Source organism: Hermetia illucens, chromosome 4 (assembly GCF_905115235.1).
Source record: "Hermetia illucens chromosome 4, iHerIll2.2.curated.20191125, whole genome shotgun sequence".
Classification (NCBI taxonomy): domain Eukaryota; kingdom Metazoa; phylum Arthropoda; class Insecta; order Diptera; family Stratiomyidae; genus Hermetia; species Hermetia illucens.
In genome coordinates this window covers 45,119,824-45,143,461 of record NC_051852.1, presented here as the reverse complement: position 1 = coordinate 45,143,461, position 23,638 = coordinate 45,119,824, and the positions used below count along the sequence as shown (strand labels likewise).

At 39.9% G+C, this 23,638-nt stretch overlaps 2 protein-coding genes across 13 annotated transcripts; one reads left to right on the top strand and one right to left on the bottom strand.

Annotated features, from left to right (window-relative positions):
- The first annotated feature begins 363 nt into the window (after window positions 1-363).
- Window positions 364-23,638, top strand: LOC119653679 (RNA-binding protein 33). Of its 12 annotated transcripts, none has more exons than XM_038058531.1 (8): window positions 364-419; window positions 854-945; window positions 1,004-1,537; window positions 1,598-2,296; window positions 4,637-4,992; window positions 5,052-5,174; window positions 5,677-6,323; window positions 21,834-23,638. In XM_038058531.1, exons 1-7 carry the CDS (start codon window positions 406-408, stop codon window positions 6,298-6,300), a joined length of 2,442 nt encoding a protein of 813 aa, XP_037914459.1. In that variant the 5' UTR covers window positions 364-405; the 3' UTR covers window positions 6,301-6,323; window positions 21,834-23,638. The 12 variants fall into 12 exon arrangements, 10 of the variants coding, with proteins under 10 accessions (XP_037914459.1, XP_037914460.1, XP_037914451.1 ...); XM_038058532.1 differs by having other exon boundaries at window positions 366-419; window positions 1,007-1,537; window positions 21,834-23,357; XM_038058523.1 differs by lacking the exon at window positions 364-419 and adding an exon at window positions 446-490.
- On the bottom strand, window positions 14,033-14,689 carry LOC119653534 (secreted RxLR effector protein 161-like). Its single transcript, XM_038058210.1, has one exon. The coding sequence runs from the start codon at window positions 14,687-14,689 to the stop codon at window positions 14,033-14,035; it is 657 nt and encodes a 218-aa protein (XP_037914138.1).

Below are 23,638 nucleotides of genomic sequence, written 5' to 3'. Positions count from 1 at the left end.
TTGAAATATTTGCTTTCATTACATTATTGGTAACTCAAGCTGATGCTACTTATCATTTTTAGTTTAATTTTCATTTCTCCAATAAGCTGAGTATCTGTTGTTATTGCATTTATGCCGGCAGGGGATTTTTCAAAATGAATTTTTCAATTCAATTCAATTTCTTTTCTATTCTCTTCCTCTCTTTCTAAATCTATTGCCAATTCAGCCTATAAGTATGAAACTTGGGGAAAAGGTTTATGTCACTGATTAATCTTATTTAGCATTTAAACAGCGCCGCGTGTGGTCTCAATTCGAATTCGTTTCTTTTCCCGTCAACTGATTAATTTTCACCATGGTTTTGTACTTAGCTATCTGTCCCATAATTAATGAAGAAATCGCAACACACTTCACACGTATTGTTGCAAAATGTCGGACTTGAAGTAAGTTTTGTTGCTGAGTAGTTTTTCTATGATTTCATGCATTTTGTCACTTCATTGTTAACTAAATTGTGGTAAAAATTCAAAAGCAACATCCTAGGATCTCATAAAACAAAATTAATTCACTGGAAATGACGCGATTGATCGGATATTCGACATATTTACCTTCGCTAGGTTATGTTTTGTCTTGCAATAGATAATCGTTTATTTGTTTATGCTTTGTACATTTGAATCAGATTTTAACACAAAATCCGTTTAGATAACTTCGTCTTCCATATTCAAGAGTGCATAGTGACTTTTTACTGCAAGTTAGAAAGCAATACGGGTCGAGTGCCGATTATGTCGGACGACAACTCATCCTGAGCAGTGACAGATTTTTCTTTTATTTTGTATCACTCGGGAATGTTTGCGTCAAATAATCTCTCCCTTATTCCCAGTGACGATCTGCTAAATTATGACATAGGGGAAGACATTGATGAACAGGTCCTGCTGGCTGCCGACGAAGACGACCTCCTGTTGTCAGATGAAGGTACGTAGTCCATTGGGCAGTGCAGAGGCTATAATTGAATCAATCAATGTTTTTTAAGCAGAAATCGATGAACAGAAAGCAATACTGAAGGACGAGGCTGAGCAATGGGTGAATTCGAAGCTGAAAGGAGGAAAGCCACAGAAACCGACTGGAGCGGATGACAAAAAAGTCGAAGAAGTTGTCACCACATCTACGTCATGCACACATGAGATAAGCAAAGATCGGGATAAAGTAGTCACTGCGGCGGAGTCGGATGTTTCCACCAGTGAGGAGTCGCCAGCGAAAAAACATCCGATCGACGAGGAGCCAGTTGGCGCGAGTTCCTGTGTGCAACCGTCGAAAAACGACGAAGTGTCGTCAACAAACAAAGAAATTGAGGATCAGACGGTTTCGCAGACGTCTGAAGCAAAGAGTGAAAATATTGTAGATTTACCCAACACGAAAGATGAGGATAAAAGTGCAGCAGTCTTACCAGGCACTTCAGAGAACGATCAGTCGTCCGACCCGCGTGAGGATCCCGACGAAGAGCGCGGGGAGCGGACGAATATAAAGTTGAGTGCGGAACGGGATGACCAAGGCGAAAATTCATCAGGTATACTTCAAGAGAATTTGTTCCGTGTGGTTTTTAACTGCCCCTCTCATTTGCTTGCAGAGAAAGTACAACCTGGACGGTTCCCGTCAAAACGTGGCCGAGGCGGTTTAACCATACGAGGAGGGCATTTTCCCGGTTCCCGACCCCCCGTAAGATATCCCCACCTCAATTACCCCCCATATCCACATCATCATAATGAAAATGTAAACCCTCAGATGGCCGCTTCGGCTGGCCAATACCCCACTCCATATGGACCAATGGATCAGCAAATGGGTGGCGTTCGGCAGCCAGCACCATACGGCGCCTGCAATCCTATGCCACCTCGTATGGATTACCGACCACTTGTCCCGAATTTCCGGCCCCAGACCCCAAACGAATTCAGTATGTATCGCGGCATGCGACCTGATTACATAAACGGCGTCCAATACGGTAATTTTGGTCCTCACGGTATGCGGCCAATGTATCGACCTGACAATGCAGTACAGCTGCCGCCACATATGAGACAACGACTTCCACTACAGCGGCCACCAACTGGACCACCGCCCGGCCAAGGGAATTTCATTCCTCAGCAACACCCCCCAATGGGACCAGGAGGTGGTCAACATGGAGGCGCTTTGAATCCTGCTGGAGGAGTCGGTGCGGGTCACTCACTTTCAGCACCGATGACAGGTCATCCCGGATCTGGAGTGGGCTCTGCCGTTCTACCTAGGAAGGTTTTAATCAATCCGAATTTCAAAGGCGGCGTGGAGGCCGCAACAAGTAAGTGCCATTTTTTTCATTTACATAGTCAATACTTAGTGGTTAGAGGACTACGTTGTCGGAATGAAAAATTGCGTTTGAGGTCTCCCTAGTGGCAGAGAGATTTGTATCGTTACTAGATGACCGATACCATTCGACTTTCTGTGTTTTGTGAATGAGTCGATTCAGGGTAATAATCACGGGTGATGACAACGCTGATCATATTGCTTCTTATTGTCTTATTGTACTGTTATGATCCTAAATGAAATCGTTTCGCAATTCCGCTTGCCGCCCGCGGCTACAGAGACACTACATTTCAGGTGCAATGTTTACACAACCTTTTTGATTTTGAAGTTATGTTTTTTTAATTGCAAAGCTGAGGAGATTAGCTACGCGCTGACGAATTTATCATCATCATCAACAACTGGTATCCGGTCTAGGCCTGCCTTAATAGGGAACTCCAGACATCCTCGTTTTGCGTCGAGGTTCACTAATTCGATATCCCTAAAAGCTGTCTGGCGTCCTGACCTACGCCATCGCTCTATCTCAGGCAGCGTCTGCCTTGTTTTCTTTTTCTACCCTTATAGATTTTCCGTGCTGGATCATCTTCATCCATACAGATTAAATGACCCGTCCACCGCAACCTATTGAGCCGGATTTTATCCGCAACCTGACGGTCATAGATTTCGTCGTTATGTAGGCTACGGAATCGTCCATCCTCATGTAGGGGGTCAAAAATTCTTCGGAGGATTCTTCTCTCGAACGCACCCAAGAGTTCGCCATTTTTCTTGCTAAGGACCCAAATCTCCGAGGAGTACCTTAAGATCTGCAAGACCATTGTCTTGCACAGTAACAGTTTTGACTCTATGGTGAGACGTTTCGAGTGGAACAGTTTTTTAAGCTGAAATACTCTCTGTTGGCTGCCAACAACCGTGCGCGGATTTCATCGGTTGTGATTCTCGACCCTAGATAGGAGAAATTATCACCGGCCTCAAAGTTGTAGTCTCCTATCTTTATCCTTCCCGTGTGACCAGTGCGATTTGATGTCGGTTGGTTTTTGGTGCTGACGTTGCTCCCATATATTTCGTCTTGCCTTCATTGATGTGCAGTCCAAAATCTCACACCGCCTGCTCGATCTTGATAAAGGTAGATTGTAAATCTCCAGCTGTTTTTCCAATGATGTCGATATCGTCAGCATAAGCCAATAGTTGAGTGTACTCAAAGAGGATGGTGTCTTTCACATTTACCTCGGCATCACGAATCACTTTTTCTAGGGCCAAGTTAAAAAGGGTGCATGATAGGGCATCTCCATGTCTTAGACATAGTCTTGATGGAATTGAAACGTAACACCGTCTCCATCGCTAGTAGTGATTATTTTATTTAGCATATATCGATATTTATTTTTGCCCTGGCACTTATACTACCCTCTGACTACCCAGCGAAAATATTAAATAAATAAATGAGCAAAGATGTATTTCGACCCTAGTATTTGTGTAACAGGCTTGTCCGGGAAGTAAAGATATTCTACTAGAATAGGCTTCAAAAAACTTATTTAAAAAAATTACACGGCTACATTTGTACAAATTATTTTTTCGGCATAGTCGGCATCCCTTTCGCTACAGGGAGTCAAGCGTGGGATGGTTTTTTGATGAGTGCCCCGCACTCGTCTCCCACCAGCAACGCGCATCTTTAGGGAAATGAATAAATGATAGTCTCGAGACGCCCGGTCAGGGGAATGCGGGAGGCGGTTCAAAACATTCCATCTAAACGAGTATAGGAGCTGCTACTTGGCATTGGATGTGTGAGGTCTGGTATTGTCCTGGTACAAATCCCCTTTGTCAGTTCTCATTCTTTTATTCTAAATCGCTCTTTCCAGTTTTTTTTCACAGTATCTAACTGCGATAGTCGTCTTCCCCTGAGCCAGATATTCTATCCAAATTATGCCTTTATGGTCTGAAAACACAGATGCTGTGATATATTTTTGGCAAAAAATGTGGTCTTGGATTATGAAAATGTGGCACACATTGTTGAGATTTTGTTTTGATTCCAGGCGATCGTCATATACGGGAGTGCACACTTGATCGATTCACAATTACTGCATAAACAGTTTTAATCTCATTAAAAATCGCAACTGAAGTTTTCCCCTTGCCAATGAGATAGCGGATGGCGCACGAAATGCTCTTGGGTCAAGAGTTTCCAACTTACTACCACCAACTACTCCTTTAGGAGGAATCAGGCTACACGATAGTATTGCCAACTTGTCGAAAAGCCATTATTTACCTTCAACTTACCTTTAAACTTACTCACAAATTGTTGAAATAAAGACACATTTTTATAAACATTTCAAATTTGCAATTTCAGGTCAACTTATGAAGGATACGCAATTTATTCAGGCAATCAGCAGCCACGTATCACATTTGCAGAGTGACGAGGAACTTCTTCGGCAGCAGGAGGAGTTCATTAATAAAAATCGCATTCATATTGAGAAAAGACGTTATGAAAGATCGCCAGAAAGAAACCGTAGTAGAGAACGAAGTTATTCTCCTCCTCGTCGGGGGGATAGGGACAGGCGCGCTGATAGTAGGGAAAGGCGAGCAGGGTCACGTGGGCGTACCAGGCGTTGTGGCAGTAGAGAGTTTGAATCCAGAAATCCCCCGAAAAGGAGGCGCAGTGATAGCTTTGAAAGGCGCAGAGAAAAAGACAAGGATCGAATTGAGGTATTTGTTTGAGAATTGAGGTGTTTGAGAAATCATTGAATCATTCCTGAATTCAATAGGAGGAAGATGAAGAAACACGAGCTTATCGATTGGAGATAGAAAAACAGAAGGCAATGCGGGAAAAAATACTTAAGGATAAAGAAATGCGAAGACGGAAAGCGGCTGAAGGAAAATTGAATGAGGTAAGTGTGTATTCAATGTTGTCTAAAAATGTTGTTTCGTCTAATCATCAATCAAACCACATCGCGCCAAGATCAAGAGATAGTTCTTTTCCTTCACATCATCATCACACAATCTATCTATCTCTTCTCGTCAATTTCGTTGATAGAATTCTAAGCACTGAACACCAATCTGTTAAAATTGAATTGGGTTGACCACAATTATACCTAACTCCAAGAGCTGCTTTTCCGATATTGGCATCTTTTTAATTATTTAAACAGTAAATAGTAAAATAGTCCACTATACTGAATAAATAGGAGTTCATGCAGGCTTTGGCGGTCCTATTCATCCACTTTCGCTATTTTCTGAAGTTGGTATGGGTTCGTCAAAAAGGGCACAGTTCTTTAAGAAAAGTAGAAGTTTAAACGCTAAGCATATAATCAATTTCTTAAATTTCCATGCACGATTTTAATTTCATTATCAGCCTCTTTGGAGGAATATTCAAATAAATTTTCTCCTTTTCAGGAAAAGGTAACAGAGGAACCGCCAGCAAAACTCAAACCAATTATAGTAACAGAGAGTAAAATTATATCCTTGAAAAAGAAACCAAAAACAAATGATGAAAACGAGAAACAGCAACCGCAGCAACAACAAGTAATCGCGTCGCAAAAACCGAAACCAATACAGAGAACTATACCGACAGCTAAGATTCTTCCAGAAGCGATAAAGAAAATAACGGATCATACTAGCAAGGAATCAATAGTACATCCAACAACGACGGCGTCGAGTTCTGGATCTGCGACGCTAGCTGTTATCAAACCTGTTGTGAAAAAGACAACCAAGAAGCCACAATTGGATGTCAAGAGTGCCATATTGGATGAAGATGAATTATTGGAGGAAGAACTGTTAGCAGATACCCCATCACCGCCTGCGTCTCCCAAATCGCTATCTCCAATAGACCCATTCTCTGACGCACCAACACGTGGTGGTAGCGCATTTATTTCATCAAATCGTCGAGTTATATTGAAATCGTCAAAGGATTCAAATCGACCGTCATCTGACTGCAACACGTCGACTACTGAACAAACAAAGAAGGGAATTTTTGATCGTTTAGAAAAACGTAAGATTATGGTTAAAAATGCTGAGTGACTTAATAGGGACGATAACAAAAAGTAAGTTTTATATCAAAGTAGGGTATATTTATATAGGTTCATCATATATTCCTTTTCAAATTACCCTTCCTTCTATAGTTTCTATGAAATCCATTCACTTAGAGAGTTGACTATATAGAAACATGACTTTTTTACATTCGTATCAAACTGCCATTTTCCCCAAGTAGAGACTAGATCAGACTCTTCGAAGGAACTGCGACTATCATAACAGGTGCATATATGGGCTGAGATTAGTTTAATAATAAAATGAGTTCACACAAATCGTCCACTACAAAATTTCATCACACGTCATTGATTTCTGATTTTGATGTTGCTTGAATGCCTGGAAGGTGTGTGTGATTCGAGAGTGAATGGCATAGGTATGATTAAGTAAAAAAACAAATCCAATTAAGTCTAGTATAATTTATTGGAAAACTGATGAGTCTGGATGATGCGTTCATGTTAGCTTTACAATGGGAGTTCAGTAATCCACTCAGATTGCCGTTGAACTTTGACTTGATAATATTAGCAGTTTTAAACAAAATTCCGAAAACTTGAGACATTGTTTGTTGGTTTAAATTCACAGAGTAAGCAGCTGGCCATTAAATCGATTTACAAAAAAGAGTTGAGAGTGCTTGGTGATGCTACTGGAATGCCAGTTTCTGCATATTGTTTTGGCTTAACAGTTTTATTAGTTCTTCCTCAAGGAAGTTAATTGATCCGAGTTCAGAAGTTATTCACTTCCGTCACATTTCAACAACCCTTGATGTTGACGGGCATCGTGGCCTCCCCTTAATGGCGACATGGCGTTGAGCTCTTCGTGGATGACAGGCGCGTTCGTCGTTCGAGCTCCCTCCCCTCTCGGAGGCGGCTGCGCCACTCAAAAATACTTGAGCGGCTCATAGTAATATTTCCGGCCTACTTAACGGGTTATATCTAATCAGAAAAAAAATCTGAAAGAATCTAATTTATTAATGTAAAAATATATGCATATATTTGGTATAGTTTTAAGAGTATTTTAAAAATTTTTATTAAAAATCTCCGGAAGATCCTCTAAAAGCAGATGTCTTGTGGTGTGCATGATATCTCTGAACTGGATCATCCAAATTGAAAAAACCAAAAGTGTTTAGTTAAAGTAATCTTGTAATTAATCGAAGGAATAAATAATATAAATTTTTTTTTAACGAAATGACGGCTCCTCAAACCCAAAAATTGATATTTGACCAAAAATTTTGGCCTTAAATTGTTTACTAAAAATAAAAAAACTATCGCACACGAGAAACCTTCGATTAATTACTAAAAAATATATCTAAGAAGCTTGTGTCAAGATTTGAGATCGCGATTCGCTCTGTTGTTTTCGAGAAATCGTGCAAAAACAGTTTTGAGAAAAACACAGTAAATTTTTGTTTTTCACCTTACATCGAGTTATCTGTTCCAGGGCCATATAATAAACCTTCCGCACCTTCGGCAGCTTCCAATAATTCGAGTTGGTGTTGTCTTCGGATCATTCTTGCATCTCGTGTGCTCTCATATTTTTCATTTTTTCGCAGAGGCACTAAAACTACTTTTATCCCTTTCAGCTGTTTTTGGATTAAAGACGTAGCGTAAAAATACTTTGATCTCGATTTTTGAATTTTCGAGGATTTTCTCAATTCTTTGTTGTACTTCATTTTCACAAAAGATCACACGAGAAAGTATAAACGATCCCACAAGCTTTTTTTTGGCTTGGCTGTTTAGACTGACTATTCTTCAATATTTACCAGTTTGGGAACAAAAAATTAAATTTACCCCGCAGGTATAAAAAGAACACTACTACATTGTCTTTTTATGTATTTTCATACGTTAAAAAAGTCCATTAACAATAATAATCACTTACAATAGCGTTACAAGTAAGCAGCTGCCGCTCCAGCACTACGCTTTGATACGTATTTACAAATGTCCATCTAACTTCGAGAATATTCTTCGAATCAACATAACATTCTTTGTGCGTATAGTTAAATATATATACTTTACGAAAATCAAATAAAAAAACATTGATTTCTTCAAAATTCTGACTAGATATAACCCCTTAATGATATTGAAGTTTTTCTTGGCGGTAGCGCTACTCGAGATTCCGTTGCATGAAGACCGACACTTCTAAGAAACTGTCGACAGAAAACGGTGTGCTGTCTCTGCAAAATCCATGTTATTACGCAGGTGGCGTTCTGTTCGTGAAGGTACTCCCAACCGGCTGGACCTACCCTAACTCTACTACTCATTGATCTCACCATGTAAGTTTGAACTTAATTGTGCAGTAACTTCTATTCTTTTTTACTCAACAATTTTTTTCAAAAGGCGAATAACAAAATTTAAGGACCTTGAATAAATTGATTTTTCGAATTGATGCTTTATTTAAATATATCATGAAAATCACGGACAGTACTATCTATCGATAATGCATGGATGACAAGGCCATGTACCACCGATCAGAAGAAGTGATAACCGGGAGAGCAATGTCTGTTCTAGCCGCATTTTCCCCAAAAAGCAAGGTGAAGAATACTTGCTTTCTTCAATAAATAATTTTGAGAGGCATTTTCTTCCAAAATAAGGCGATCTCATGCACGCTCAACACCTAGAATTCTTATTACGTAATGAATTTACGCCGTTATGTGTACAATGTCGAAATAGGAAAAGATGTCAAATAATCTTGAGCAGTCTTAGAAGCATTAGCAACTTTATCACAGAACAATATTGTGTCCGGATAGCTGAGTGGTTAGACCACAAGAGTGCCGTACGGAAGGTCGCGGTTAAAATCTCACTGGTGGCAATCGTGATTTGACGTCAGATACCAGTTGAGTCATCTGGGAATGAGATCTCGGGCGAGCGCAGTGCTGACCATATTGCTTCCTACAATGTAGTGTGGTGTACCGTTACGGTCTTGAATGAAGTGCTCTAACATACTTGAAGGCCCAAATCCAATTGGATTATTGCACCAACGACTATTATTAATATTGTGTAACATCTGCTACCAATCAAAGAACCATCACTTTCGGATCAAAGAATAAACTGACCGCTTTTTCTTAAATAAGTTTTATATTTAGCGGTGTGCCCACTTGGTTTAAATCTTTAATCCAAAGAATGAGACCTTTCTCCACTTTCTCAAACGTTACACTTTTAGATTTTGTAACCACTATGCACATTTTCATGTACTTTCATAGGTAATAGTGCGTTTTCTCTGAGTTCTTCAAAATTATCTGCACTGTAGTACGAACTAAATTCTTTTTCGAACAATATCCATCAATTTTGCCTCTTTATGATAAGTATTTAGTATATCAATTTTTATTTCATTGTGATTTCCATTCGCACTCTCTCATTTCAACATCCGATATAAGCACTCGCTAGGAATCGAAGTACTCCTCCTGACTCTGTTCCCCGAGAACAGAGCAGTTGTGTAAAATTTCAGTGGCCATATGTGGTTATATTCAAAAGATGCAGCGAAGAGTGTGATTTATGCTGAGAATACAATGTATGTTTGTTCCTCAATTGAAGGTATTTTTTTATTTAGAATGAAACTCTTTTCGAATGGTATGAGGCTCTCATTATTAGCTTCTTCACTACTAAACTGGTAACACTCTAACTCTAAGACCTCCAGGCATTCCTTAATGGTGTTGAGGAGTGCTATGATGTTTTCATAGCAACGACCTTTACTCTTCTTCGCGGTTGTCATTGTAAAGCCGTCTTTTAATTGCTATCGGATAGTTGCAGATGATGGATTCCAGAAGGTGAATTTTTTCGTCCTGGCTCGGATGTGGGGTCTGATAAATTGCTACATCTATACTGGCTCTGCATTCAGCGATAAGCTCCCTCAGCTCGGAATAGATTTTGTATATTTGCGCAAACAGTTATATGAGGTACGGGTGATTCCTAGGTAGAATTTTTGTTTCGGAAAACCGCGCATCCACCAGGATTCGAAAAGTAGTTCCTTCGAGGCTATTGGGGCTATCTTTCTTAAAGTTTGTTGAAGGTCTACGGCGAGCTCCTCAGATTTCGGCGATTCCGCAGCATGCAAACCGCCGCAAATGTTGAAAAGACGTCGTATATAATGTATATATTCATATTCTATATTGCTCATAAAAAGCATGAAAAGCAAAAGGTTGGATAAGTTTTACACCGCACCCGATATTTAACATACAGTTCTTTGGAAAACAAATTTGAAAATTAAAATGTAATTATCACCAATAAAATTTTAGGGATCTAGGGCTCTAAATCAAGTGTTGTTTGGATGGGAAAATGGGCACTTCATTATTACGATCGTTCATGAACTTGTGTGACCCATTTTACATCTCATTGTAGCTACCGCTTTTAAAATTCTATTAAAACCGTTGTTGAACGCTACTATTTTAGCGACCTTTATGTTAGAATGTAGACGTTTAACAACGTTTGTGTTTCTGCTCCTAAACATTTATTCAACAATTTGTTTCATGATAAATCTACATGGACTTCATCCTTGCGTCATTTGCACCAACTGTCTTCGGTTCATGAACTATTTTGATATTGAGGATTTATGTCTATAGAACGTTAGTGGTAAAGAGTAGTAAGGTCGTTAATCAGCTTATCGGTAAGTTTTCCTGCCGCTTTTCCACCAAAGCCTTTCTCATTTTGGACGATTTAGTCCCTCAGGAACCTGAAAAGCAAACAAACAGGAATAATGTGCGACCCTAGTGGAACTCGTCTACAATGTGGAGTCGTAAAACTCGAGAGCCGAGTGCTGCGATCGAGAGAGAAGATCCATGACGGATTACATCCTCAATCGATGTTTCTCCTGTCTCAAATTATAAAAGGCGCGGCCTTTGGTGTACCGTTCTGGGGAACTGTTTCCCATCCCCCCATGTTTGCTTAGAACAGAAGTCGTGAGGCTAATACAGTCGAACTGATTACGTTTTAATACAATTCCACACTTTATTTTACTTAAATAAATAATTGTAACATATTCACAAATCACTTCATAATGATCAAAGTTTCTTATAAATCATGTCTATATTCACTTTACTGGTTGAACCTCGACTTCTAAAGAATCTTAGCTGGTCGGCAAACAGGTCTAGAGTGCTGTATTGACAACATGTCGTTCTTGACATTTGTCACCCCGGTTCCCTGTCAGTCCTTAGGTCATAAACAAGGAGGATGCTACTCTGATGAACGCTTAAATCCATTTATCCTGAATACATCCCAGGCTTTAGCTAAAAGAACATTTTATATTGAACTTAACGGTACAAATGTAAAAGAGAAACGATTTTAGATTTTTCCAATACCCGGTTTTGATCGCTATTTTCTACAACTTCTTTTCCACCATTTAACGTTATAAAGTTACTTTTAAAATGAGAATTGGATTTCCTCGGTCTAGCACACACCAAAAGAAAGTGACCGGACCTCAGGTAAGAAATCAATAAGTAAGAATCAAGCTTGCTTCTATACTTATAGATGCTTACCATCTTAGCCTGGTAACATCCCCTATTGGCAAACTTATGTAGGACCCTAATTAATTCTTTTAATTATTATTTTTTATAGTAAATACACAATTTCTTCCTGAAACTTAGTATTAGGGGAAACCACACCCCACGAAAGATTTGCTAACGCCCGACGGCACCGAATATTGTCTGGCATATTTGCAAGATATATATATATTGATAACACTATTATTAGGCAAATTTCTGTCTGCCTCAGAAAACTGACAGACATGTTCCTGTTCCTGTTTCATACATCAGATAAATGCCTGTTATAGATAAATTTCTGTGCTTGTGTCAGATAAATGTCTGTTCCCAATAAATCTCTGCCGCAGACAAACATCTTTGCTTAAGTGGGGAAAACGCCTGTCAGACAAATATCTGTGTCTGACTTAGACATCAGAAAAGCAGATGTCTGTGTCTGAATCAGACAAATCTTTCCATCTAAATTGGATTTCTTCATATTTATATTTCGGAATTGAGAATATTGCAATGCACAGTACGCATATGTATATATTGGCCTCCCACTGTAAATACGTACTTCAAGTCAATATTTGTTAGAACACTCCAAGCTTTAATGACTGATCTTATTTTTCTTCCCGAATATTAAGGCTAGGATTTATAGAAGAATTAAGTTTTCATTTTATTAATCTCCAGATATTCTAAACAGAAGTTCTGTTTCACATCTAGGGAAATGGGCATATCACCGGAGTTGACAAATGGACTCTATTTTTGAGAATTGAAATTAAAAGCATCGTTCGTGATTTAAGTACATTATCTCAAGAATATTCTCATCTAATTTCATTAAGTCCGAAATTATAACTATTTATAACATTAATTCGCTGCTCCAGCGTAGTTGTGCATAGACTTTTGAACCTTCATCGCCGTATATTGTATACTGGTTGTAATTGGACCCGCAAGAGAAGCTAGAATGGCTTGTACTCATAGGTATCGATATTCTGAAGCCTGTAGAAGGAATACTATATGGCCCTGAAATTGACGGTCTTGAATGAAGTGCACTAACACACTTCAAGACCCTGATCGAATTGGATTGCCGCGCCAACGATCATTATTATTATTATTATTTTAACAAATCTTTCGTTCATTTTTTTTTCAACCTGCTCTAATCCGAGCTGAAGTCTTGTGGACATCATCTTGGTGATCCAAAGGATAAATTCGGCTGGGAAGTTGAAACTGGCCATAATGTTGCCAAGGGTCACTATATCCACTGCTAGGACTTGTAGATTTTTTGTTTTTGGCATCTGAGATAAGCAACAGGAAATCAATAATACAGGAGGAGGTGGATTCGAAAACAGAGTAAGCATAGCAGTTGGCAGGTAGAACATTGTAGTCCTCGATAAAATTGTTAATTCTGGTCTTTATCATAGTATTTAATAATTTGGCGACAACGTTGATTAGAGCTGTGGGCTGTGCTTTTAGCCAATTGGTTGCAGTTTTGAATCTGGGGGAGACTTTGAGGACAGATGTTGAAATGCATATGTGTACATGATGGCTGTTTGAAACTGATTGTCATCCAAGCTTTCGTGTCTAATAAGCAAGATTTTATCATCAATTCCACTGTCAGTTTTAGCCAAACGAGTTTGTGAGTGTTTTGTCTAGTACTAAGCCTTTTCGTTCATTCGGAGTTTGAGAGTTGAAAAAGATAGGTTTGCACTGTTCAGAAATCTGAAGTCTGAACCAATTTCAGATGATTCAAGGCTTATCCTTTTATGATTTGTGATATAATTACGAAGACTCTTGGATCTTACATTGAAGTCATCAGTATGTGGACATTTTTGTTGTTCAAAATCAAAATTTCTTTGACTTTTGTCAACTAGCGTTTCGGCTGACATTAATAATTATTGTGATTATTGAAAAGAAGAGGAGCGATAGAGTTAAAGAAAAGAAGAGGAAACTTTGATCTATATGTATATGCACTTTATTAGGGACTTTTCTTTATATGTACATCTATCGTGGGCAACGGTCACGGATCAACTAAACTGAAAATTATTGGGAACACAAGCAATGCGCTCCGGTGCGTGAAACAAAAAATGAGACGCACGATAACTGTATTTCTCAACACTCCCGCCGTTTGAGTGCGTCGAGGATCCTATGCCTAAGCCGTTACATAGATGTTGGAACTGTGTCTTTGGAAGTGTTTTGGTAAATATATCTGCTAGCTGCTGATCAGTAGGAACATATTCTACCGATATTTCCCCACTCTCCACAGTTTCGCGAACGTAGTGATGCTTAATGTCTATATGCTTGGTTCGCTTGTGGAACTCCGCATTTTTGATTAATCGGATTGCACTTTGATTGTCTACTCGCAGGACTGTCGACTTTGTCGGTAGACAATAGATCGTTTAACAATTTCCTCAGCCAAATTGCCTCTTTAGCAGCCGCTGCTGCCGCTACGTACTCAGCCTCCGTTGTGCTCAGTGTGACTAGCTTTTGTCGTTGGGACGACCAAGTCACAATCCCGTTCGATAGACAAAACGCATACCCAGTGGTAGATCTGCGCGTCTCCGTGTCACTTGCGAAATCCGAGTTTGAAAACCCCTGTAACTTCGAGTTACTCCCGCCGCTTTTGTACATTATCCCGAATTCCGTTGTTCCGACCAGGAACCGATAGATTCGTTTCACTGCTTGCCAGTGGCTCTCGTTGTGATTGCTAAGAAATTTACTAACTGAATTCACCGAATATGCGATGTCTAGCCGCGTCACAACCGCAAGAAAGATTAATGAGCCCATTGCTTCTCGAAACGGTACTGTACTTGGGCTTTCATCGTCGCGATCGTTTGGAACTAGTCGCGCGTGGGGGTCTGCAGGAATACTTACCGCTTTTGCATCAATCATCTTGAATTTATTGAGAATTTTCTTCACATACGCTTCTTGATGCAAGAACATGGTTTTATTTACTCAATTTCGTTCTATTTGTACCCCGACAAATAACTTTCCATCTCCGATCGTAATTTCGAACGCGCTTTCCAACGATTTTATTACTGGCTCGAGAGCTTCACTTGTTTTTGCTGCGATGAGTCCGTCATCTATAAAAAGCGCAAAAAATACATCTACACCGTCTACTTGTCCTCGAAAGATACACTTGTCGGCTTCCGTTTCGCTAAACTGATATTTATCTAAGAACTCGCGAAGCTTTTGGTTCCAGCACCTGGGTGCTTGTTTTAAGCCGTACAACGACTTGTGCAGTTTACACACGAAACGACGTTTTTTTTCTTTCTTGACGTTGAGTCCCTCCGGTATTTCCATGTAGATCTCTTCCTTCAGCTCGCCGTGAAGAAAGGCTGTTCTCACATCAAATTGTGTAAGCTCCAAGTCCTGTTCAGTCACCATGGCCAATAGAACTCTCAACGAGTCATATCTCAAGACTGGCGAGAAAGTCTCCGTATAGTCGAGTCCCTGTTTTTGTTGAAATCCTCGTGCACAAAGTCTCGCTTTATATCGGTATACGTCGCCTGATGTGTCTCGTATGATCTTGAATACCCATTTCGAATCTATGGGCTTTCGATCCGTTTTCCTTGGTACGATTGGCCAAGTCTCGTTCTGCTCGTGCGCATCTAACTCTTCCTGAATTGCATCGGCCCAATTTTCTACCTCGGCACTGTTCATCGCCTCCTGGAATGTATTTGGCGGATTATATTCAGCGAAGTCGATCTCAAATCGTATGGGTCGATGGATTTTTGTACGGTCCCGCAGTTGTCTGTCATTGCCTAGTTGATTTTTAGATTCTTCTTGAGCTTCCAGGCACTCTTCCTCCTGTTGCTGTTCAACGGGTTTTGCCACATCTTCATTTTCGTCCGTTGGAAGGATGTATTCGAATTCTTTGCCTATTTCTGGCCGAAGCTGTGACTTCTCGTTGAATATGACGTCTCTTGATATATATATTTTATTATTCTGTGGATTGTACAAACGGTAATTCATAGAGTCGTTCTGATATCCAACTAAGATTAACTTTGTGGCCTTTGGATCTAATTTCTTGCGAAATTGTTTGTCGATCCGAACACTCGAAAATGAGACACATCTGGTGTTTTTCCAAACCAGATCTCGTATGGTGTTTTCTCTTTACCTGTAGCAAGAACTCGGTTGAGCATGGTCACTGCTGTTCCGACTGCTTCGGCCCATAGCGACAGAGGAAGTTTCTTTGCCGTTATCATCGTGCGCGCACTCTCGATGATTGTTCTGTTGTCACGCTCGGCTTTCCCATTCTGCTGGGGAGTGTAAGGTGCCGTGTTTACCATCTCGATATCACGAGCCTCGAGATATCGCTTCATTTCAAGGTTGCAATACTCTCGACCGTTGTCCGTACGTAAAATCTTCATTGGCTTGCCAAATTTGTTGCTGATCAGCTTTTCGTATTTCTGGAAAATGTCGAAAACATCAGATTTGTGTTTCATGAAGTAAACTTACCGAAATCCTGATGCGTCGTCCTTGAAGATTATTCAGAATCTTGCACCACCGATCGACTCTGTTGAGAATGGTCCGCACACGTCCGAATGTATGTATTCTCCAGGTTTTGTTTTTCGATTTGTCTCATTCTTCTTGAACGAAAGCCTGTGTGCTTTTCCGAAGGCACATGGTTTACAGAAGAAATTGTTAATATCCGCTAATTTCACACCGCGAATCAGCCCCTTTTGCGTCATTTCGCGCAAAACTTTATTGTTTACGTGTCCCATTCGTTCGTGCCAAACACGCAAGTTGACAGTTGACACATTTGCTTCTCTCGCAACACTTGGTTTTCTCACTTTGAATAGCATTCGGTAGATCTGATTGTCTTGTTTCACACCGACACCGAAAGCTTCACCGTCACGGTTAATTGTCACTAGTTTTCCTTTGAACAAAACGTCGAAACCTTTATCAGTGCACACGCCAACTGAAAACAAGTTCTTTCGAATCTTCGGAACTTAGAGTACGTTTTCGATTCGAGCTTTACACCATTTACCGTTCACTAGTCTATCGATGAGCACAGTGCCACTACCGGTAACTTCACACACGCCATCGTCCCCGAGCACATTCGAAATAAATTTCGAATGCTGCGAATCCTGCCGCATCACATCACTCCGTCCCCAGATGAAACCTAGGAGGTTTCGGCGACCGATCCCGGAACTTCGTTCACCATCAATCCACAAAGCGGACACGACGCTGCTTCGGGGCGCACACAGGTTTCAGCCTGGACAGAGAGACCGCCTTTTTGTGTCCACCACCGATCTCGAGCTGGAAGAAATGTTCTCCCCACTCGAGAACGCGGTACGGGCCCTCATATGGAGGCTGCAGCGGTTTCCGGACGGCATCCGCCCTGATCAGAACGTGCGTGCACGTGTCCAGTTCCTTGGGCGAACAGGCAGGTGTGGACGAGTGTCGGGTGAGTGGTGTGGCTTTGATGCGTCGGAGATTGTACCCTAGCAGACGCACCAACCCCGACTCTGTGAGATCCGATCTCTTGTCGAAGACCGGATCGCTTGGGAGTCTTGTGTTCTCCCCGTATACCAGCTCCGCGGGGCTGGTAGCAAATTCCTCTCGGCGGGTTGTACGTAGGCCGAAGAGGACGAGAGGCAAGACTTGAGTCCAGGACGGATCGTCGCGTGCCATAATGGCGGCTTTCAGCGTCCGGTGCCAACGTTCTAGCATCCCATTGGATTGCGGGTGGTATGCTGTAGTTCGCTGGCGTTTAAAACCCAGGAGTTTGCCTAACTCCGAGAAAAGGTGATGACCATAGCAGGGGCGCCAAAGCGAGGTATCCACTCTCGGCAGTGGGCTTCGGCGCAAGATTGCACAGTAATGTCTTTCAGAGGTATTGTCTCAGGCCACCGCGTGAACCTATCGATGATTGTGAGGCAATACTTGTAACCGTGCGAGTCTCGCAAAGGCCTTACTATGTCGAAGTGTATCGTGTGGAAACACTTGGTAGTGCGTGGGAATGAGCCCACTTTTTCCTTACATGCCTGGAGACTTTACACTTCTGGCATGCGATGCACTCTCTGGCCCAGGAATTGACATCCTTGTTCATGGAGGGCCAGAAGTATTTCTCGGTGACTAGTCGATTTGTTGTCCTGATGCCTGGATGCCCTAAGTCGTGAACTGCGTGGAACACTTCCTTGCGAAAGGTGGCCGAGGTCCCTTTTCCGAGTCTTCGCAGCAGAGCGAGAGGTTTGAGCCGAAGATGGGCAACTCCCGAAATTTGTATTTGGGGTTGGATTTGAGGCTCTGAACTGCTGCGTCATCCTCCTGCGCCTTGACAATAGCCGAGAAATCGAGTGAGGCGGGGATGTTAACCTCGGAGACACTAGACAAAGCGTCAGCAACTATGTTGTCCTTGCCGGGCGAATGCGAGCGAACTCTCCACTTTTTAGAACTCGCCACGGGTGTGGAGGACTAGCGGTGAGAAGGTTCCGTTGGTTGGGACAGGAAAAGACCGCATGAGATAAGTCGGTCTCTTCTGTCGCAACCACCGGGAGGTACACGCGGCTTCTGACGCGGCCAAGTAGCAAACCATTCACCAGTCACCGTATATTTAAACTTTCAAAAAGTAAGACGTGGAATTCTTCGACTGAAGTTTCTAAATTGAGTGATGATAATAATAATGTTGTAACGTAGCGTTATCAGGAACATGAAATGTGTGAAAATGAATGTTCGGAATATATTGAAAACCCATATATACCAAAGTTAGAAAACTGTGTTACTCCTTCTTTCGATGAAATTACTGAGTTTGATCACAAATGTGTAGAGAATTGTAATAACTGCGAATGGCCAGACGATACTGAATTTTTCTTAAGATTGTTGAAACGGAATTCGGAAAACAAGTTAAAAATATCAATCAATCTAGAACATTATCAATTGTGAAAGGAGGGCGATTGAACTTCTTCACCCAAAAAGACTGTAAGCGACACTAAAAGACGATGACCGAGGACTATTCCAGGCTACAATATTTTTATTAATTACCGATTCTAGACGTAAGGGGACAAGAGATGTTATGAACACGAACTTATCATCGTCAAGTTCTGATACGAATTTTTGTTTGTACTGCGTGTGACTGGAACTACCATCGAAACTCCATTTTGAAATTAAGGTTAGAGAATCCGATGGATCTAAACTTCTAATGAAATTTGTTTGAGCTGACACTAACCGACAGGCAGTATGGTCTAAAATTGATTGTAATGGTAGTTCCTCAGTTTCTCTTTCTTTTAATGAAATGTATTCTGGGTAATATTTTAATTTTTCTTTTTGGACAAGTTTGGAAGACGGAAATATGCTTCGCATAACTTCGGATTACGTTATATTGTTTCTTGGATAATTCAGCTTCAATTATCATAGACAGGACCTCAGTTACTGGCCAATATGTCGACTTTTGCACATATTTATCTGTTATATGTTTTTGTGCAAATCCTGGTATTTCGATTACTTTCTTCACCACACATTTGCGTAGCATAAGCTAAGCTTCTAGCCATCTCTCTTCTGTTTGAAAAGATCTGTCTTTATATCTACAACCTATCCACTTTAATTTTAATTACCTTTGTTTAAAGTTATGTTGCGCGGATTTGGGCGATTAACTTGTGACGGTACTTTTTCACAAATGAACTTCCCAATATTTTCAAACTTGTTATCAAATGATGTTTCTTGAGTTTTGGAAAATATTTCGCACATTTTCTTCCTTGTGATGGAAGTTTGAGTGCAAGAATCATCAAAAACGCATACACAAACTTTTCGCACTAAATTTCATTAATTCAATTTTTAAATTTTGCGCAAGGGGATTTCACTTTTTCCTTCACATTTAATTTATTTGCACCTTCTATTGTAACACTACATTGGGGGATTTGAAATCCCCTTATGCGAAATTGAAATATCCACATTCAAAAATAAAATTGACTGGTCAGATTTGAATGCAAATTTCTCCCTCATTTCATCATTGAAATTTGTTTTTTATATTTTAATGTATCACATACCATCACGCGAACTCGCCATATTAATTTGAAGTAAAACTTGCGAAAGATAAGAAACTGACGAATAATTGTTTTGGCCACTTCGTATATGAGTATATGTAATAATTAAGCATATGTAAAAATTAAGTCTAATAAAATGGGAAATGACAAGGACTAAAAATGGTGAAAGTAAACAATTGGGATTAAACCTGTTTATTTAATGATCTATTTCATCGGTTTAAAAATCATAAGTCGCCAGGAGCCGATGGAATTACAGCCAAATTAGTTAAATATGGAGGCGACCAGTTACACCAAGTGGTCCATCAACTTATGCTCAAGGTATGGGACAGCGAATCAATGCCTGAATGCATTATCTGCCTCATACATAAAAAGGGAGATATCACACAGTGCAGCAATTATAGAGGTATCACGTTGCTGAGTACCATCTATAAGATATTCTCCACTATCTTGCTAGGCCGGATAGCCCCATACGCTCATACCAAAGTGGCTTCACTCCAGGCAAATCAGCAACAGATCAGATTATCTCTCTGCGGCAAGCGATGGAGAAACTGTTGGAATATGGACAACAGTTGCACCATCTATTCATCGATATTTATAGCCGCCTATGATAGCATAGTCAGGGTAAAACTGTACACGGCTATGAGAGAATTCTGTATCCCGACGGAATTGATAATATTGACTAGGCTGACCCTGAACAATGTGCGAGGCCAGATAAAAGCAGCAGGATCACTCTCAAGACCATTCGACATCAACAACGGTCTACGACAAGGGGATGCCCTATAATGCGTCCTCTTTAACCTGGCCCTCGAGAAAGTGATCCGTGATGCAGAGGTAAATGCAAGAGGTACGATCCTCTTTAATACCACCCAACTACTGGCCTATGCTGACGATATCGACATCGACGAACCACCCGAGACGTACAAACTGCCTTCATCCAGATCGAGCAGGCGGTGCGAGATCTGGGGCTGCACATCAACGAAAGCAAGACAAAATATATGGTGGCACCGTCAGCACCGAAATCGAACCAGCCAAGAACATCAAACCGCACTGGTCAAACGGGAAGAATAAAGATAGGAGAATACAACTTTGAGACCGTTGATAATTTCTCCTATCTAGGGTCGAAAATCACAACCGATAACAGCTACAATGATGAAATCCGCGCACGGTTTTTGTCAGCCAACAGAACCTATTTCAGCTTACAAAAACTGTTCCGCTCGAAACGTTTCATAGGGTCAAAACTCTTACTGTACAAGACAATGACCTTGCCAGTCCTCATGTATTCCTCGGAAACTTGGGTTCTTAGCAAGAAGAATTGGGAACTCTTGGCCGCGTTCAAGAGAAGAATCCTCAGAAGAATTTTTGGCCCCCTACATGAAGATGGACGATTCCGTAGCCTATATAACGACGAAATCTATGAGCAATACCATGACCGTCAGCTTGTGGATAAAATCCGGCTCAATAGGTTACGGTGGGCGGGTCACTTAATCCGTGTGGATGAGGATGACCCCACCCGAAAAGTCTATAAGGGCAATATCTATGGTAGAAAAAGAAGACCAGGCAGATCCTACCTAATATGGAGCGATGGCGTAGGTCAGGAAGCCAGACAGCTTTTAGGGATATCGAATGGGTGGACCTCGGCGCAAAATCGGGATGTCTGGAGTTCCTTATTAAGGCAGGCCTAGACCCGGATACGGGTTGTTGCGCCGTTAATGATGATGATTTAACGGTTTACATTGTTTCAGTCATATAACAAATTAAAAATAACGTCAAATTAAGATTGAGTTTTTTAGCGCTTTATCCGAAGGAAAGGCCCCAGTGTGCGTCGTTCCCACGGATTAATCAGACTTGCAGATTAGATGGTTACTTTAACTTCAATCATTTAGGCTTGATTAGAATTAAATCTTCACATGAAATTAAAATCGAAAACAGCGTGATAACAGTTGTAATCCCTCAATTAAGGTAGTGAGAAAGTAATACGTCATAAGTGGATATTATTAAACATACAGTTAGTTTCCTATCCATTTCTTGCGTTCATCCAGATTTTTTTGAATAGGTTGGTAACCCCCGGCAAAAACTAAATAACCCTTTTTGTTCAGCAGTTTCTTCGACATCATTTGTGATTGAACGTCTTGCTTCCTGCTTGTACATCTTGATGGAACCCAAGCTGGATGATCGCTGTTTCATGAGAGTAAACATTTGACACTGTTAACTTCCTTCGTGCCGTATAAGTACAATTATTTTCTTTATCTTATAGAAATAGGCTTCACAGAACATGTCCTGTGCCAGTTCGTTTCAATTGCATCCTCAAAAGTAATACTTTATCCGATTTGTTATACCAATACTCTGGCCCATGCATTTGTCCAAGCACCAGACAATGTGAACCAAACATATTTTTAGGACGATTTTCTTTGTAACGGCAATTATAATGCTTTAACATAATTTTAATGAGATTCTGATTCTATTATTATCCTAGTATTTAATTTCAAGTTGATTGGTTTATTTTGTAAAGTGAGAATGGGAATAAAATCGAATTAATTTAGGGAGCACCAACTCCGACCAAAAATAGCATGCATTATATTTTTATATGAAACTTTCCTCATATTAAAAGTAATATTTGTAACGTTTTAATCGAACAATGATGATAAATATTGTAAACAAAGACGAAGGACGATACTAATTTCAATTATCTTGTTATGGTTGCAGTGATGAAAAGTGTATTTTTGAACCTCTACTTGTTTTTGCCAGAAATCATTTATAAGATCACACAAAAGTTGTGTTTGTATTAATGTGTTCTTTCCGTTTCCTTTGCAGTAATTGTAAAAATGATTGAGAATGACAACGGTTATGTTAAAATAATTGAAATATATGTAAGTTAACTGTTTCCTTTGTTTATTTAGTGACAGGGTACATGTTTGTATCATTTTACACTATTTGATTTCTTAGTTTATAGGCAAAATAAACTGAAAGCTGAATATTACAATGTGTTTGTGTGCGTATTTAATATTGATAATTTATATTTAAAATTGATAGAGATTGCAAGATATTTGAGTAAGGAATAGATTTAAGATAGTTGCGTTTTGCTTGGACATCGATTATGAAGTTTAAATGAAATGTGAATGCCGTACCTTTTTGGAAATAATGTGAAATGGCCAGCAATTGGCCGCAACTTTAACACAAAAATTGTTTTATAAATTTCGAAAGACTTCAACGTGGTTCAAAAGTATCAGCAAGAGGGATGATTAGATTAAAGTGATAATAACCCTTAAATACAATATTATAAGTTATTTAATCCTTTTTGTTTGAAATTTATCATTGAAGCGTGTGAACAACACCCCATTTCTGGGAATAATGAATTTATTGTAACGAACTTCTAGCTTATAACAAATTACAGTGAAAAATGAAATTAGATGGGACAAATTGAACCTAAAATATGAACAGCAACAACTAGATAAACTTACAATACAAAAATGACTAGATTTAACGAGATGTAGGCATAAGATAAATTCTAATTATATAAAGCCCGAATAATATTATAAGTATTTGTTAAACTCTTAGTATCATCTACAGTGACTATGTAAATCATTATAAAAATATATTCCCTATATGTGTATATTAGAAAATTAGTTTCATGTTTTCGTCATAAACGGACTTTGGCTAATATAACACAAACAAACTGAACTTAATTGTGATATTCCTATCATTATTTCGTATCCATATTTTCATTTCTTTATATATTTTATTTTTTTTTAAGAGACAGTTTTAGTTACAAAAATACAAATTGAATCCAACACGATACAAGTGATACATAAAAAAGAAAACAATCATGACTGAGTGCGAATGATTGATCGATAAAAAAGACAAAAAAAAACACTAGAAAACAGAAAATAAAATAATTTAATTGAAA